At 44.2% G+C, this 15,763-nt stretch overlaps 1 protein-coding gene across 1 annotated transcript; it reads right to left on the reverse strand.

Moving 5' to 3' along the window:
* Positions 1-5,118: 5,118 nt before the first annotated feature.
* LOC104525221 (slit homolog 3 protein-like) lies at positions 5,119-11,882 on the reverse strand (the record flags this gene model as incomplete). Its single annotated transcript, XM_010168307.1, has 4 exons — positions 5,119-5,611; positions 6,726-6,934; positions 9,088-9,373; positions 11,728-11,882. Coding segments are annotated over 4 exons (889 nt in total), but the record flags the coding sequence as incomplete, so codon positions are not given.
* Positions 11,883-15,763: the final 3,881 nt, after the last annotated feature.

The following is a 15,763-nucleotide window of genomic DNA, read 5'->3' on the forward strand; positions in this document are numbered from 1 at the left end:
GCGCCCCGCCCGGAGCGGGGTGTGGGGGCAGCCCTGTTCCTGCCGGTGTTCCGCACTCTGCGTTTTACACAACCGTACCGACGAGTGACGAGACGAACGGCCGCAGCCCGGCAGCGGGAGGGGGATAGAGCAGTCTTAGCCGGGGGGAGTGACTTGCCTGGGTGTCGCGGTGGGAAGAACTTGGCACTCAATATGAACGATCATCAAGCCTCCGTTTATTATGCTTTTGACTACAACTTATATACAGTTCTTAATGAGAGCATGCATATTCTGTAATTTAACTAATTAATTGGTCACTATCCTAAACGTCAACCCCTCCCCTAGCTCCTGATTCTTGGTTACTTACTCCCTTAAGTTCCCATGCCTTAGCTGACTGTAAGCAAGCTGTTATCGTAGAGCAGCTGCAGTCAAGGACAGCGTGTCCTTACCACCCCAGCACTTCAGACTAACAGAGTCCGACATTTCCCAAAATCCTGGTCAGCCATCTACAGTATGTCTATGTGACCCTTGTCAGCTAACCAATCCTCAACACCTGGGGATCCCGACACGGGTGGGAATGGCCACCCAGCAGGGCCTGCGGCAGCGCTAGGGCATCAGGGTCACCCCCGGGCGTGGAGCAGAGCCGTGCGCTGGCAGCATGAGGTGAGTCAGCGCTGGGTCCGGGCTAGCAGAGCTGGAAGGTGCAGGTGTGCACCACAGACCCTGAAGGCTCCTACCAGGGCTGGCAGTACCCTCTCTGGGCTCCCATCCTGCTTCGGCAGGGGGGCCCAAGGGTCGGTTGAGGCACTTTATTTGGCATTCACATCAGCTGGCCTCGAAAGCTATAGGGCACATCCTGGAAAACATTCTGGCTCAGCTCACAGAACAGTGCTGGAAAAAGCTATAGAGCACATCCTGGAAAACATTCTGGCTCAGCTCACAGAACGGTGCTGGACTAGCCCCACAGCGATCCAGCCTGGCATCTTGCTGGTCAAGGGATTATTCAAGAGCACCTTGGGCTTGGCAAAACTAAGCAAATTCTGCCTTTCTGGCCCTCTGAACTGGGAGGCTGTCTTGTGTAAGCTGAAGTAGGAATTGGGAAGTAACTCGTAAAAAAGGTAACAGAGATCAGAAGTGACAGGACCCCCAGAGAACAATGCAAAACCTACAGCCAAACACCCTGCAAACTGCAACACCATGTATTCCCTGATGACTAGACAAAACCAAGGTAAAGGAATGCAGGATAGACAGTTTCTTGGCATCGTTTGCCTCAGACCAATGGATAAAAAGCAATACCTAGAGCACTGCAAGCAGAAGCACTAACAAGAGCATTTTATCCTTGGGCTGCAGTTGCTTGAATGCTTGCTGAGGAGCCTGTGCACTGCAAAGCCACGAGCAATACAAATAACTGTAGTGCAAACCAGTTACTTCAGCCAGTACCTAGAAATTTTTGAACAGTTCCCGCTAGCTTTTTTAGTGAGCTCAGCTGGGTTTGCTTTAGGTGAAAATGCTACCATCTGCTACAATTATATAATTAACCTTCATAGTTCAGGCTTAATGATGTGCTCATTAAGGTTGATTGTTTTTATTGGCTGAGTGGTGTCACCAGTTTTGCATGGAATGGCAAAGCCAACTCTAGGGGCCATAGTTTGAAGCATAATTAGCAATAGTTCAGCGTTACACAGGGGCACGGGTGAGGGAAGGCTGAGGACTAGGTAGGAGCTTTGTTTTATTCTGTGCTAAGGCTGGAATGTGATCAACAGAAGAGGTCTGTTACATCTACGCCACTAATAATAATCAGCTATAGAGGTGTGGCAGCAAATTTGGAATATATGCGTGTTAGGACATCACGAGTTCCCTGTCATGAATTGTTGGCTGTGTGACTTCCATTTCCATAGTCAGACCTCCTGTGACCCCAGTTCCCAATATTTCTCCATTTCTCCATCATTAGTTAATGAGGGTATTTTTGCTGCAGGCCTTTCTCAAACAGTGGGGGAAAAAAAAAGGCAGCAAAAAAAGTATTGAAAAGAAGTGCCCACACCCAAAAACTATGTGGCTTAGTTAATCTGTGTGTGTAAGACTCCTGAAAGATTAGGTTGTGATGCCACAAAAACATGCAACCAGTGTTCATACTACATTTAACTACAGCCATTCTCTGACTGGATTTGTCCAAGAGGAATGTGTGCAGTTCCCCCATCGTTTTCCCTGAGCTACCTCATCTACTCTAAAAGGTCAGACTCAACAACTCAAATACAGATAGAAATAATCTGCATCACAAGGCATGTTACAATCTTCCATAACCCAACAATTTATTTAAACTTACATCACAATGAGACTCCATTAATAAAATACATCAGTTCACACCAGTCTGCATTGCCATTTTTTAAGGGTAAGCATCTTTCTTCACTTTATATTAAAACTTTATAGAGGTAAAAACTACTGCATTGTACCCGCAGTTCTTGAAATCTATTGTAACAATAGGCAGGTTACAGACAAACTTTCAGAACTAATTACACTTCAGTTAACCTCACATTTTTGGCACATCTGAATGCTTTTTATTTTCTTCTTAACATAAAATAATTTTATAGCAAGTCAGAGAATCATTGACATAAAGCATCACTATCCAATGGCAAGTACTGCCTAAAAGCATACAAAAATTGCATCATTTGGTTACAAAATAGATATTCTTAGTTCTTTATCCCAACTCTTAACATTGACGTGCCCTGACAGAAAAGGGCCAGGAACAGGGCCAGCCTTGCTGAATTGTTGCTAGTCACTTTGCTGCGAGGCTTTGCATAAATAAATCCCAGAGTGCTGTGTTAACAAGATGATGATGGCTTTTGCCTTGCCAGTCAAGGTCATTCCTTTTAAAGCACCCTCCAGCAGATGCGAGGCCATGAGTAAATATCACCTTCTTTCCCATACACGTTGCTGCTCAAGGGACAAAGCGAACACAGTTTCGGGTGGTGTTCAAGAGGGGCTGTGTTTTTGCAGGCCTTGGCAGTTCAGTGGCATGCAGCAGAGCCCACGGAGGGCTCGTAAGCCCCTGGTCAGTCTCCATTTCTGCCTGGCACCATAGCAGCTGCGATGTGTTTTAAGCAGGAAAAAAACATTAATGGTAGTGGTGTGCCGGACACGTATTTGCACAAGTGTCTACAGTCACTTGCACAAATTTTTAAAACTTGTAGGTTGTGGGTTTGGGTCATTTTTGTTGCACACAACAAACTCCAGCTGCTATGAGCTTCTGACGTTATATTCAAAATAAGCAGCCTATAGTACTTGCAACCAGAGTTAGTTTTTCCCTGGCTCTTGAGCTCTACAGTTTCAGTCAGAGTTTGGCACATTAACTAGTGATTGTTTTATGTTTCCTTCATTGCAGGCTGCACATACTGATATTTATTTTGTGAGATGGCTATTATATTGATTATGTCCCTTCTGCTCAAGTTGCTCTGGTAGTAACAAAGAAACATGAGTGAACTGCTGCAGTTAAGGAGAGATTGGCATAGCAAAAAAGTGCTAAGCATGTTAGAGTTTCCTGGTTGCATGATAGCTAGACAGTCACTTTAATGGCAAATAAACATTTGTAGTTGTCAGGGCAGGGCTGCATTCTGTGCATCCTTCCAAAGCTCCAGGTAAACAAACCTCTTTATTTCATTCAACTTTCCTACTCATCCCTTGCTGAAGCCCCTGATCTGAAATCTTTTTGGTGACCAGTGAGCATTCCAAAAAGGAGTTTAAGGCTGCAAAGAATAAGCTCTGAATTTGCCTCTCTTAGAGAAAGAGGAATTGAAGAAAGGACCATAACACTTGCTATATTAGGAAAAGAAAGAAATTACACTAATAATGGAACAGTTGTTGATGGGGATGTTTGAAAATGTAAGAGAAACTGCAAGGTATCCATGGTACTCTTTGCATGTACTTACTGACCCTGAAAGGTAGCCCTGCCAAAAACCAAATGCACTCCCAGAGTCAATTTTTGCCTCACATTCACAGTGAGAATTTATCCCTGCATTTCAAGTACCTATTCAGCACTTGCTCTGAACACAGCTAAACTTAATGGGAGTCCTTTGGGAGATACAAGTGCAGGGTATGAAGCAGCGCAGATGGAAAAGCTTTGGCTGAATGGGTCAATCTGCACCGAACACGAGAACAGGATGGGATGGAGCTGTGGCATCTCTTCTCGTGCAGAGAAGAGTGCTGCTAAGGTGGACAAAAGTCAGCTGAATACCTTCACCTGGATATAGTGCAACTTCTGCTCGTTTAAAAAGCTGTGGAGAAGTAGCCAACTGCTTGGTGTGTGGATGAACAGGCAGCTACAGCCCAGCTTACACCCATGGCTCAAGTGACAGTGGGAGTAAAAGCAATTGTGCTGCAGGTACGTTCTGTTGCCTGCAGTATTTTCATGCTCTTTACGACCTTTGCAAATTAAAGTGTCAAGGTGTGACAAACTATGTAGCAGTGCATTCCTTATATTTCATACACAAAAAAGGGCTCAAGGCTGGGAGCAAGAAGGCACAAACTTGGGAAATAACATAGCTGAGGAGTTTACACAAAAGCACTACATCATTTATTAGGCATTAATTAACACTTATTTCACATTTTGCCCCCAAATTTCCCAAAGCAACATATATTCCCCATTTCCTTTCCCTTCGTCCCCTTCTCTAGGATAAAGCTGCCTGTGCTCTTATAGATACAGTTGCTGACCAATCTAATGTGAACAAGGATAAATACAACATACACAGCAAAAAATGTATTATAGTATTACAATAGTCAAATAATGTAGTTAGCCTCAAGCTGCGGCAGCGCGTGCGTGCTATAGGAAACCAGTCCACGAACAGCAAGCGGAGCCACTGTACAGGAACAAGACAGCATCGGCAGTGTCAGGCAGAGCACGGGACCGAGGGGGAGGCTTTCTCAGGGTGGCTAGCAGGCGAGATGGCTGTCAGTCATGGGGATCTGCTCTCTTAGGAGAACTGCCCAGAGCCTTGGAGATTTCTTCAGCCTTTATCAGTTCTGCGGCAGGTCCTTGGAACACCTTTACATTTGTTCTTTGTGCATATGTATCAAGTCACCCCCACATTTCTCCTGTTAGGCTATGGTTTTATATATATTTTTTTAAACTTTTAACTTCTGAAATTTTTTTTCTTACAACTGTTAAAAAAGTTTCATGGTAAAAATAACTCACTATATGATACATATACCCAAAGTGGTGCGATACTTTATATAATAAAAGATGAAAATAGTCACTTTCCATAATAAAAATAAGTTCTATTTTTTGTTTATTTTACAATATACTTAATATTTCTTTTCTTCTTCTTCACTCTGAAAGTAAATAGGTCCTGTTTTGATAGCGCTTCTGAGTTGATTAAAGTGGCACGAACCTGGAGAATGGCTTACAAGCATTTTGAGCAGCCGCATTCCACGTGTCTCTCCAGTTCTTCCGTAAAGGTGGAGCCGTCCACACATTGGAAGAAGTATTTCCGCCTTTTGCTCCGGAGAGGAACGCAGCACTGCCCGTTGCTGCAGCTGCCGTGGCATTCCAGGCGGGATACTTTGGAGGCAGTGACACACGACGTGTAACCCTGCTGCTTACGGACTACTTCGCGAATTATCTCGCCTTGGCAGAGATTCTCTGGTAAGACAACAGAGATGTAAAGAAAAAAATGTGGTAACTATTTTGCTAGATATTCTCCGAACATCAGCAGACAGCCCTGTACATTTAATGATATTCAAGGCAAACAGCTGGCATGAGCAGGACCTTAATCTTTTACTGCTTTGTACCTGCCATCAAAACAGAGCTTGTGTTACACAAATGTGCAATATCCGGTGCGAGGCAGAGGCCAAGCAGGCCTGCTGGCTTGGATCTGGAAGTGCTCTAACAAATGCTGAGTGCTGAATCCTGCAACACTCCTGCAAAATATGAATTAGTTTTACTATGTCTACTTGGGATCAAAGGTCAGCCTGCTCTGCATGACTTTAGCGGTCTGGGATACCTGAAAATGTCTGTGCTGTTCTGCAGTCACTTTGCAGCAGCCAGATACATTTTGGTGAGGCTGCATATGTGTAGAATTTTGAAAGTCTGTGGTTCATTCACAGGAAAGGCACAACATAAATAAAAGCAATAGAAGCCAGCTCCCTCCTTCTGTACAGGAACAAAAAAAGGCAGGAGGGATGAAGACAGAACTCACTAAGTTTCCAGTGAGTCTTTTCAGGTCAGGGCAGAAGAGTTGGGCCCCAGCCCTAGTAGGAAAGTCCAGCATGGTCTGTAGGATTTCCCAGGAAACCCACCCAGCTGCATCAGAGGGAGCAAGTGGAGAAGCTTTACAGCCACTTCAGATGAGCAGCACCTCCTGCCTTCCAGCTCCTGCTCATGGTATGCAGGGAAAGACTTCCCTTCCCAGCACTGCAAAAACTGATTGTTGTTTGCTGAGGGTAAACCTCACAACAACCTCTCCTCTAAAGATCCCTCCAGAATCGTAGGAGCAGCAAACCTTGAGGATTCAGGAGACAGAGAATAAAACCCTTTGCTACAGATGTTTCCCTTTCCATAGGTTTGGATAGTAGCTAGCTAACTGTTGTGTGGTTCTTTTCTCCTCCCCATATTGCTCTGCAGAGGCTGACTGAGGTTTATCTTCTACTCTTTGCCATTTGCCCCCAGATACAAGTCACGTGGAAGAGAGGTAAAATCAAAGGTGTAAAACAGAAATGCAGCAGACCAGCATCCCAGGCCCTGCGGCCAAGCATACCTCTGTCACAGTGTTCTCCACTATAGTTACGATCGCATTCGCAGTAGGGTTCCCCATGCTCAGAAATTTTACACTGCCCGTGGTTGCATTTCAAAATCCTGCAGGTATTTGAGGAATTGTTCTTCTTGTCACAGTACATGCCTGTGTAGCCCTCCATGCACTTACAGGTGTAAGCAACATTGTCCGCCATGCACTTACCATGCAGACACCTGGAGAAAGAAAAGCATTTAGAGCTGGTCTGTGTTAGATGTGAAACTTCCTTTTTCCAGGGATGTTTGGTTTTGGCATTTCTGCCCATTTAATTCCAGGATACTAATCCAAAACCAGCAGTTCAGTGTCAAACACTCTGAAGAAACTGTGAGTTTTCAGTGAATACTGGATAAGGTTCAGAGAATACATTTAGAATTTGTGACCCTAAGTGATCTCTTTGAAAAATATTAGGCTCCTCCATGAGCAGGGACCAACGCTTGGCATCCACAAAAGACAGCTCACATTTACAGCATCAGCATGTAGAACTAAGTGCCAACAATCAAGCTGCATACCCAGGCTTCCTTACCAGAATTACTCTACAAATAGTATCAGGTGATGAAAAACAGTGTGATAAATGAAGGTTCCTGTGGCAAAGCTATGCACAAACTTATTCACAGCAGTTGCAGGGTTCCCTGGCTCATGTGGCTTGCAGTGAGCTTTGCTATTTCTGAGGAATACCACAGGGCACGGTGTTTGTCCTTAGCATGCTCTCTGACACCCTCCACACTTCTGGGACAGGGACAGACTTGGAATGGACTGACAGGGAAGAAAATGCTGTCCAGCAAAGAAAAAAGTGCTCAGAGCTTATAAACCTTTGCTATATCAGGTCCCACTTGACATAATCCCATATCTTTCTCTTATTTTTATTTATTTTCTTTCTGGTACTTCAAAATTGTTCCCTGCTTATGTTGAATCTTGTACGTTTAATTATTAAACTTTGAACTAAAAAACAGAAGCAATAAAAGTAGTTTCAGTCAGGTCAAGACATTCAAAACACTGTGATAGAATCACAGTCTATATAAACCAGTTTTTCTGCCTCACTAACCAAAGGTGTACTTGGATCATAACTCTTGTTATCGTCAACTACCTGTTCTTTACAGTTGCATTTCCTCACTGAGATTAACCTGTGATTGTTGGAGCAGACACCTGCCAGCAGGGCACCGTACTCCCCTGGACACAAAAGGCTTGTCTTTCAGGAGACAACTCCAAAAGGCTGAAGTGATTTAATGAAAGGTGGGACAGTATGTGAACATTAAAAACACACACAGCTACTTTCCTTAGCAAAGGGGCTTACACTCATGATTGCATCAACCTTCTTAGATTATGAGAGAAACAATCCCTCATCATGTGAACATCTGGAATTCCCTTATTTTCCTCTGTGCAACCACAACAGCTTCATGTTGATGTTGGAAATTCAAGGAAAAGTTTGGGCTTCTGAATGTTTCTTCACACCTTTGGTCTGTAAACTGTCAGGTGCCTCTCAACACCTTCCAGGGTTCAGCACTTTGCAGAACTAGACCCAGAAGCAAGTTTAAAATGGTATCTGTGCCAAGTTAAATTTCTGCCCTTAAGAGAGTGATTATTCACTGTTTCAGTTTACCTGTCAGAATTATGTGCTTGTGAAAAGCCCCTTCCACAGATAGTGCAACCAAAGTAGCTTCCAAAGCAAAAGTATTTCCATCTGCTTATGAAACAGCACTGAACTCTGCAGGCTGCTGGTCTGCGTTGGACTGTTTCCTTGGGTACTTGCCATAAGTAAGCTATTCTTCCAGTGTTTCTGCTGGAGATGCGGTTATTGAGCCTTTGAACTGTGGATGCTTTCCACTCATGCTCCTTCCCATGCAACTCCATGCTCTCCTTTAAACTTGCACTTTAAAAGGGTGTTTCAGAGTGCAATACCTAAGTCAGCTATTTGGAAAATTTAAAACTGTTCACATTGGAGTGTGTAATGGTCTTCAGGGAGTTTTTCTGAATACTGGGTCTAATGCTGCTGGGAGCATATCCTTAAAATGCATACCTCCCTCTCACAGGTAGCTGTGCTCTGGATAAGTGCAGGCACTCACCACCTCAGAGGTAACTCATAGCCATTAACAGGAGGTTTTGTATTTTAATGTGTAGAGTCACAGCTGAAAGCATGACCTATGAGTGAGCAACATTAGAACAAGAGGAGGAAATTGAGGTTTGCCGTGGATGCTGACTCACAACTGTCAGTAATTTTATGTGGGACCCCAGCACCTCCAAAAATAGTCAGGAGTGTTTTTACAAGATGAAACGTGAAGTATGCATTAGCTGTAAAGCTTTCACCCTCCCATCAACATTTGTTCAAGCTTACTTGTGGTTAAGACATGGGTCTCCAATTTCCTGGTCACACAGGGGGCCCGTCCAGCCTGGGTGACATTCACATATCACACTTGTTTTCTCTAGGGACCGGCAAATACCGTGCTTGCAGATGTTACAGGACTTGCAGCCAGGGAGGACTCCTAGTGACTGCTGTGGTAAATCCTTGAAATCCTGCAGCTCGTTATTGATGCGGACATCGTGAATACATCCATGAAAACCATTTGGTGTCTTATCTGCACCCTGGCGCAGTGAAGATAATCCAGTAGAGGTCGGGATCCCTTCAGATAAAAACAAAAAGGGAAGGTTTACTCACAGTTACAATGATGGTACATAAATTATAATTGCTAATATTTCTTTTGTCACAGCCCCTTATAATCTTTACAGAATTAATTTGCATAGGACCTTTCTAAGGTTGCACAGTCTCATTGTCCTCATTCTGGAAATGAAAGGAAACAAAAATAAAGTCACTAAGAAATATATGACAAAAAAAAAGGTCTTTTTTTTGGCTGATGGCCATGTGTTCTTGTCCTTAGGTAATGCTCCTTCTGTCTATAGTTTCATAGCAATTATCCTTCTGAAAGGTTTAAGAATGTTTACTTGTCAGCAGGTAGCTACCACCTCTGGGATACAGCAAGGTAGTTAGGCATTACTAGATCACAGTATTAAGATAGGGAGTGGTAAGAGTGCACCCCATTGAAACTAGTGCAGGAGAACTCTAGAGACAGAGAACAGTCCTTCAGGAGGCCAGGCCAAGTCTTTGTGGCAGGTATCCTCCATCTTGTTCAAGTGCCTGGAAGAGTTCACAGGCTCAGATGGCCAGTAGATTCTTGTGGATGTTGTGCTATGCCCTCCCCACTGACATCCACTTGGGCTACATAGCCGCATTAGCACAAGCAATTGCTTCCATTTTCAACTGCACAAGGCCTCTGAATTTGCTATCCATAAGTGACTCCACTTTTAAAGATGGTCTTAAAACCAAAAGAGCATCTTTGTTTAACCATGCATTAGGAGGAAAGATGCTGGACCAGGTAGAGTAGTTCGAGAGACGGACAAAGTTGTGGGCACGTGAAGGCTCAGGTCTGTCTTAAAGCTTAGTGTAGGTTAGGAACAATTGCTGTGGGGTAATTTAATCAATTACTTTAACTGAATAGTCTGAAGTGGAAGAGCAACTGGCATCCATGGGAATGCTACATGCAGAGTGGCACATGCAGAAGAGTAAGGGTTCAGAAAGAAGCAAGAAGAATTTTAATGGGCCATAAAAAAGCATCTGCTGAGTCCATGGCTTCTTGTATCCAGTAGTTCTTCATTTCAGGTCTCAGAGGTGTCTTGTGAATGCATTTTTGTAGGTACCTTTTGAGAATTAGTATTGATCCACACTGCTCATCCATTAACAAAACTTTTCCACATGATTACATCCCACATTCCCTGTGTATAAATTGCTGTGGTGTTGGTATCTTTTTTGCTGTGCTAGAGGGAGAAATTGTGACGGCCTCACCAGCAGATTATCTTTGATGCATAATGCTCTTTAATAGCCTCTGACATTCTTAATAGGAGCCAATTATAAAAGTTCAGCTCTGTACAAAGCAAGATCAGCCAGTTTTCTGATTTACAAGGGCAATATTCAGGGTTCTTTTAGAAAAGTGTTATTAAAAGGAATTATTTACCGAAGGCTTGACCTGCACCAAGTGAAATCGGTAACACTACTACTGGCTTCAATAATCTGTTTAGAAAAAACCCAAAGACTTTCTGAGTCTATTATTGTTCTGCTGAGTTTTGTATTTGGAATAGACTGTGTAGAAAAGCCAAGAAGTCATGTCACACAAAGGGAGAGATTTCAACATTTAGTCCAGAGTAGAGCTGGGGGCAGTTCTGGCAAAAAAAAAATCAACTGGGCAGAGCACGACCTTCATTCTGTCTCTCATATTCAGACACCTCATCAGTGGGATAATCATTATTCTGGGCATCTGTTCCCCATCCCACTTGGCTCCTCCTTTCCCCAAAGTTCAGTACTGAATGTGAACAAACTTCTTAACTGAAGTTTGGTCAATTCTAATATCTTTCTAATATTGAAGCTCTGGCTTCAGTTTCCAATAAGAAAACTGTTAGCTAAGAAGTTGTTAGTCAGCCTGTACGGTTTAGAGGTTTTAATCTTTCATTTTCCCCAAAATTTTTAGACCTCTATAAAATTTCCAGTAAAAATACAGCTCATTTATGGTATATTTAAAACTACTGAGTATTGATTTGCTTTTTTGCAGTGACTGTTTGTGATACTTCCATTGTATTCTTCAGCCACATCTTGGTGCCAGCCAGTTCTGAAAGCTTTAGAAATGACAAAAGTGATTGCTCTTGCCATGGCTGCGTAACATGGAAACTGCCTGTGCTGAGGTCAATGTTCCTGGTCTGGTGTGCTAGCCTGTGCTGGCCGTGTGGTGCGTAGTAGTGGACTCTGGAGCATGAAGCAGAAGAGCAGATGTGTGGTTGCCAGGATCTCTGATCAGGGTAGCAACCTATGGCAGAGGGGAAAGACAAACTGCTAGTTCTGCCCTCCTGGAGAGTCCTCTCCATAAAATGGAAGATGATTTGCTTCTGAGAAGACTTGTTAAAAATCTCAGGCCAGAGCAACTCACTGTACCTCCAATGTAGAGTGGTGTGTTAAGGCTGACAGAAGACTGTTTCTGGAGTTTTCCTAAACTCTTGGGAGTCCCCTTGTCCACCACCAGGTTCAGAGTTTGATTCAACATCACGAGTTCCACACTATGAAACTGCCCATCATTCACTGTTTCCACACTGAAAGTAAAAGAAAAAAAGAGAATTAGAAGATGCCATTAACAATGAAATGCTCTGCTTCTGTGACATCTTGTGTCCCAGTATTACACCTTGCAAGGCACAGCTCCCGCTCCATGCTCCTTTACAATCAATGTGTGCTGGATATTTCCTCTACTGTGAGCCTCCAAGGTACAAATGTAAATGTTGCTGATGCCTCTGCAGGCAGTACCTACACCTATATACCACCTGAGAGGACAGCTAATCAGGACAGTAGCTACTGTAGGTGTGTTTCCCAGGGCAGAAAGACAAGGGTGTAACTACATGATATATTGGCTTTGGTGACAAAATTACTTAAAATGCCCAGTTCTGTGCTCTCAGCCACAGCTTGCTGCCCCTCTGTCACACTGCTTGGTGCCCATGTTGCAAGATGGATCACTGAAAGGATTTCTCAGTGTATGCTTAGTTTAAACTCAAATTATTTCACAAGGACGGGGAGGGACTGGAGTTTGGGGCAAGAGACAGAAGGGGCCTCTGAAACCAGCGTTTCCTCACAGCAGAGGTATCTTGTAGCCATGAGGCATGAGGACAGGCTGAGGTACTTAAAGCCAGAGAAGGAATTTGGGAGGTTTTGGCTTATAAATGACTGGGGTACTTTGTTCAATACAATACAGTCCTACCTGAACACATGAAAACTGACAAACTGCTACTCCTCTTTGAGAAACATTTAGGTGTAGGTTGAGGCTTGAAAATAAGACAGCTGGAATTTTGGTGGGGACAGGGAGCAGGTAGCCATCTGAGCAGACAAGATATCAAAGGCACTGTGTATTTATTGCCCAGGTGTTTTGAACGCTGATTTTTCAAATGCATGAAGCCTGTAGTGAGTCACCTGACTCAACAGCTCTTTGCTAGTCTGCACCACACACTCTTCACCTTTATCTTCAATTCAGTCTCCCAGAAATTAAAAGATACAGTGGTACAATTAAATCTGCATCACACTACCATTTTTTTTATTTTCAGGGCAGCTTCAGCTCTCAAGCCTTTGTGCTGCATGTTCAAATTCTCTAAAACAACTCAATAGCTTCATGAACTCCTAAAAGCAAGGAGGAGCAAGGGTGGGATTACCTGCTCTTGAGCAAAAAGGGTTTCCAATTAGGCTGGTAGTTACAGACGTGATGGAACTTTTCCACTACTGTAGATGTAATTAAACGGTACAGCCTCTGTTCCATACACATGCAAGCACCAGTACATAATGTGAATCTAACAGCAGTAGCAGTTACATCTGAAGTTAGACAGGGGGCTATGTAACTGCCACACGCCAGGGTTGCCAACACATATTAAGCCTGGCCTTTGAGCACCCTCTTCCAAATTCCTCCTGGCAGGCTTGCTAGCTGGGTGGCGGTTCTGTTACATCAGGATAAAGACAGAAAACACCAACTGTGGGATTCAGGTGTCCTGAGACACTGCTCAGCCAACAATCTGGATTTGGGATTGCTGCACAAGTGGTCAATACCGTATCGAAGTGTAAAACGTTAGTTTTAAGAATGGGTTTTTGCTCATTCAGATGGCCTAGAAGCTCAGCATACTCTCCCGTAAGTTACAAAGTCACAGGTCAGATTCCTTTCAGGAGTTTTGTTAAGCTGCAATGTAGTTGTCTCTGAGCTATTTACCCAGAATTTCTTTACTATCAGTGGAGAGGAACAGGCAGGACTTAAAGAGTGACTCATCTCCAAGGTTGAATCACCTTGTAGATATATCCATCTCTCAACCTAGATGCCACGCTGCTTGTCTTTAGTGCTCAGTCCTGAGTAATGGATGTGTAAGGCCATTGTAGCATGGAAATAAGACCTCAACTTCAGAAACAAATTACATGACTTGGAAATCACCAGAATTCAGTTGTTCCTGGAAGAAGTTTCATTTTCATCGTGTTTTACACAGTAAAGCTGACATAACCAATTATACATGAGCAGTGTCAAGCAGAAAGTCAGCACCTCAGGCATTTCAGAGGATGTGCTCATTTAAGAAGAGTCTGGTGCTGTTTAAGAACTGAGCTGTGTGCCTCTACAGCGCTGCTGTCCCCACAGGTTCTTGGGATGAATCACGAACACATACACCTTTAAAAGTTTGCATAAGATGACACTTCTTTGATAAAAGTTTGCAGGTTATGACAGCAGTATATGAGGACCTTTACTGTGTGGCTTTACAGAAGCATGTGTTAAGTTAGTTATGCCACAGACCTGCTTCTGGGAAAGCTCTGCTGGCTGAATCGCTTGTCCTTGACCTGCAGCAAAGTGGCTGAGCTGCAGTTGCTACCCATCCTTCAGGATGGCAAAAGAGCCCTGGGGAGCCAGGGCTGGAGATGATGGTCCTGTCTGAATGCTTTTAAGAAAAAAATTAAAAGGCTTGACATTGTACAAAAATCCAGATCCAGCTGATCCAGTCTGGCTCAGAAATCAGTTCTATCAGGGGCACAATGAGGGCAGTGAGTTGCGTGGCCCGGGACAGGAGGCTGAGGAGTTATGCTAGACTCGCTGCCAAAGGTGATGTAGTGCCTGCACCTCAGAAAAGCCAGCCTATTGCTGCTGCACTGGGGCCCGTGCCTCTAGCAGACTGCTTTATGGATTGACAAACAAGTTTGAAAACAGCTGGTCTAAACTTTCTGTTCAGATATTCCTGAATTCTCCTAAGTACCTGCCATGTGACAAGAAACAGCTGTTACAGCCATGTGCCGACCGGGTGATCCCTGTTTGCTCCCTGTATATCTGACTGTTGTGTTGCAATGCTTAATCCATGTGGGTCAAGTACTTCCACTCCCAGCTGAAAGGTGCAAGATAAATGGAAATGCGTATTTGTAATTGTTAGTCTGTGCAGAAAGTGCCAATGAAAGGAAGAAGTACAGCCAAAACCCATTGGCTCCCAGAGCTGAGCATTGAGGAGGCGGGATGGATGGCTGCATGACAGGGAACCCTGCCCTGGTGGGATCAGTATCTGGAGCTAAAGCACAAACCTACATCATTATCTGAAGAAGGCCAAGCTGCAGCCATTTGTCAGAGGACAACATTATCGCATCTGGCAGGGCTGGCTCTTCCCTGGGCCAGGAATTCACAGGCATTAATCACCTCCTCCTCATCCACAGCGTGTGCTTTTTCCAGATTATGCCTCGACTATCAGGCAAACACAAGTCTGTGTGTCCTGGCGATGGAATCAGCCACCCCAGGTGGTGCTCACGCCTTTCAGCACACCCAGGGCTGGCATTCTTGCTGGAAAGTGAGTGAGAGGTCCCAGTCTGTAGGTTCGCGCGGATGAATATTACTCAGTTGCAACTCGTTCACTTTTAAACTCTGAATTTAAATAATCTGTGCCTGGACTTTGAGAAACAAAGTAACATACAGCCATCACCCAACAGTGCAGCTTTGTGAAGCAGATAAAGTCAGAACAGGCAAAGTGCTCACTTGCCTTTTATGAAGAGGCAAACACACGATAGAGAAGCTGGATGCGGACAGGCAGGATGGCAGAAATCCCCAGCCAGGAGATACTTGTGTTAAAGCACTTACTGCTGTTGCTGACAGAAATACATTAAGTGCCTTTGGATTTTGAGAGAGATGGAAACAACATTGGGGGAGAAACCAGTGGTGAGAGAAATGCTACGTGAACTCTTCTCAGAGCCTCTGGTGTAGCTGGGCCTTTAGGAGCCTCGGCAATCGTCTGAGACAGCTGGAGACAGTGGCTTGGCTGGAGATGAAGGGAGGAAAGCCACAGACGCTGAGCAGCGCATCACAACGCGCCTCGCAGCACAAACTTGCTGCGCTCGGCTTTTTTCAAGGGGCCTCTTCCCGCCCCAGCTCTCTGCAAGAGTTTTATTAAACTCCTAATTGAATTCTGATTGGGGATCAGGTGCTCTGACA

This window comes from Antrostomus carolinensis, unplaced genomic scaffold, assembly GCF_000700745.2.
Source record: "Antrostomus carolinensis isolate BGI_N321 unplaced genomic scaffold, ASM70074v2 scaffold45685, whole genome shotgun sequence".
NCBI lineage: Eukaryota > Metazoa > Chordata > Aves > Caprimulgiformes > Caprimulgidae > Antrostomus > Antrostomus carolinensis.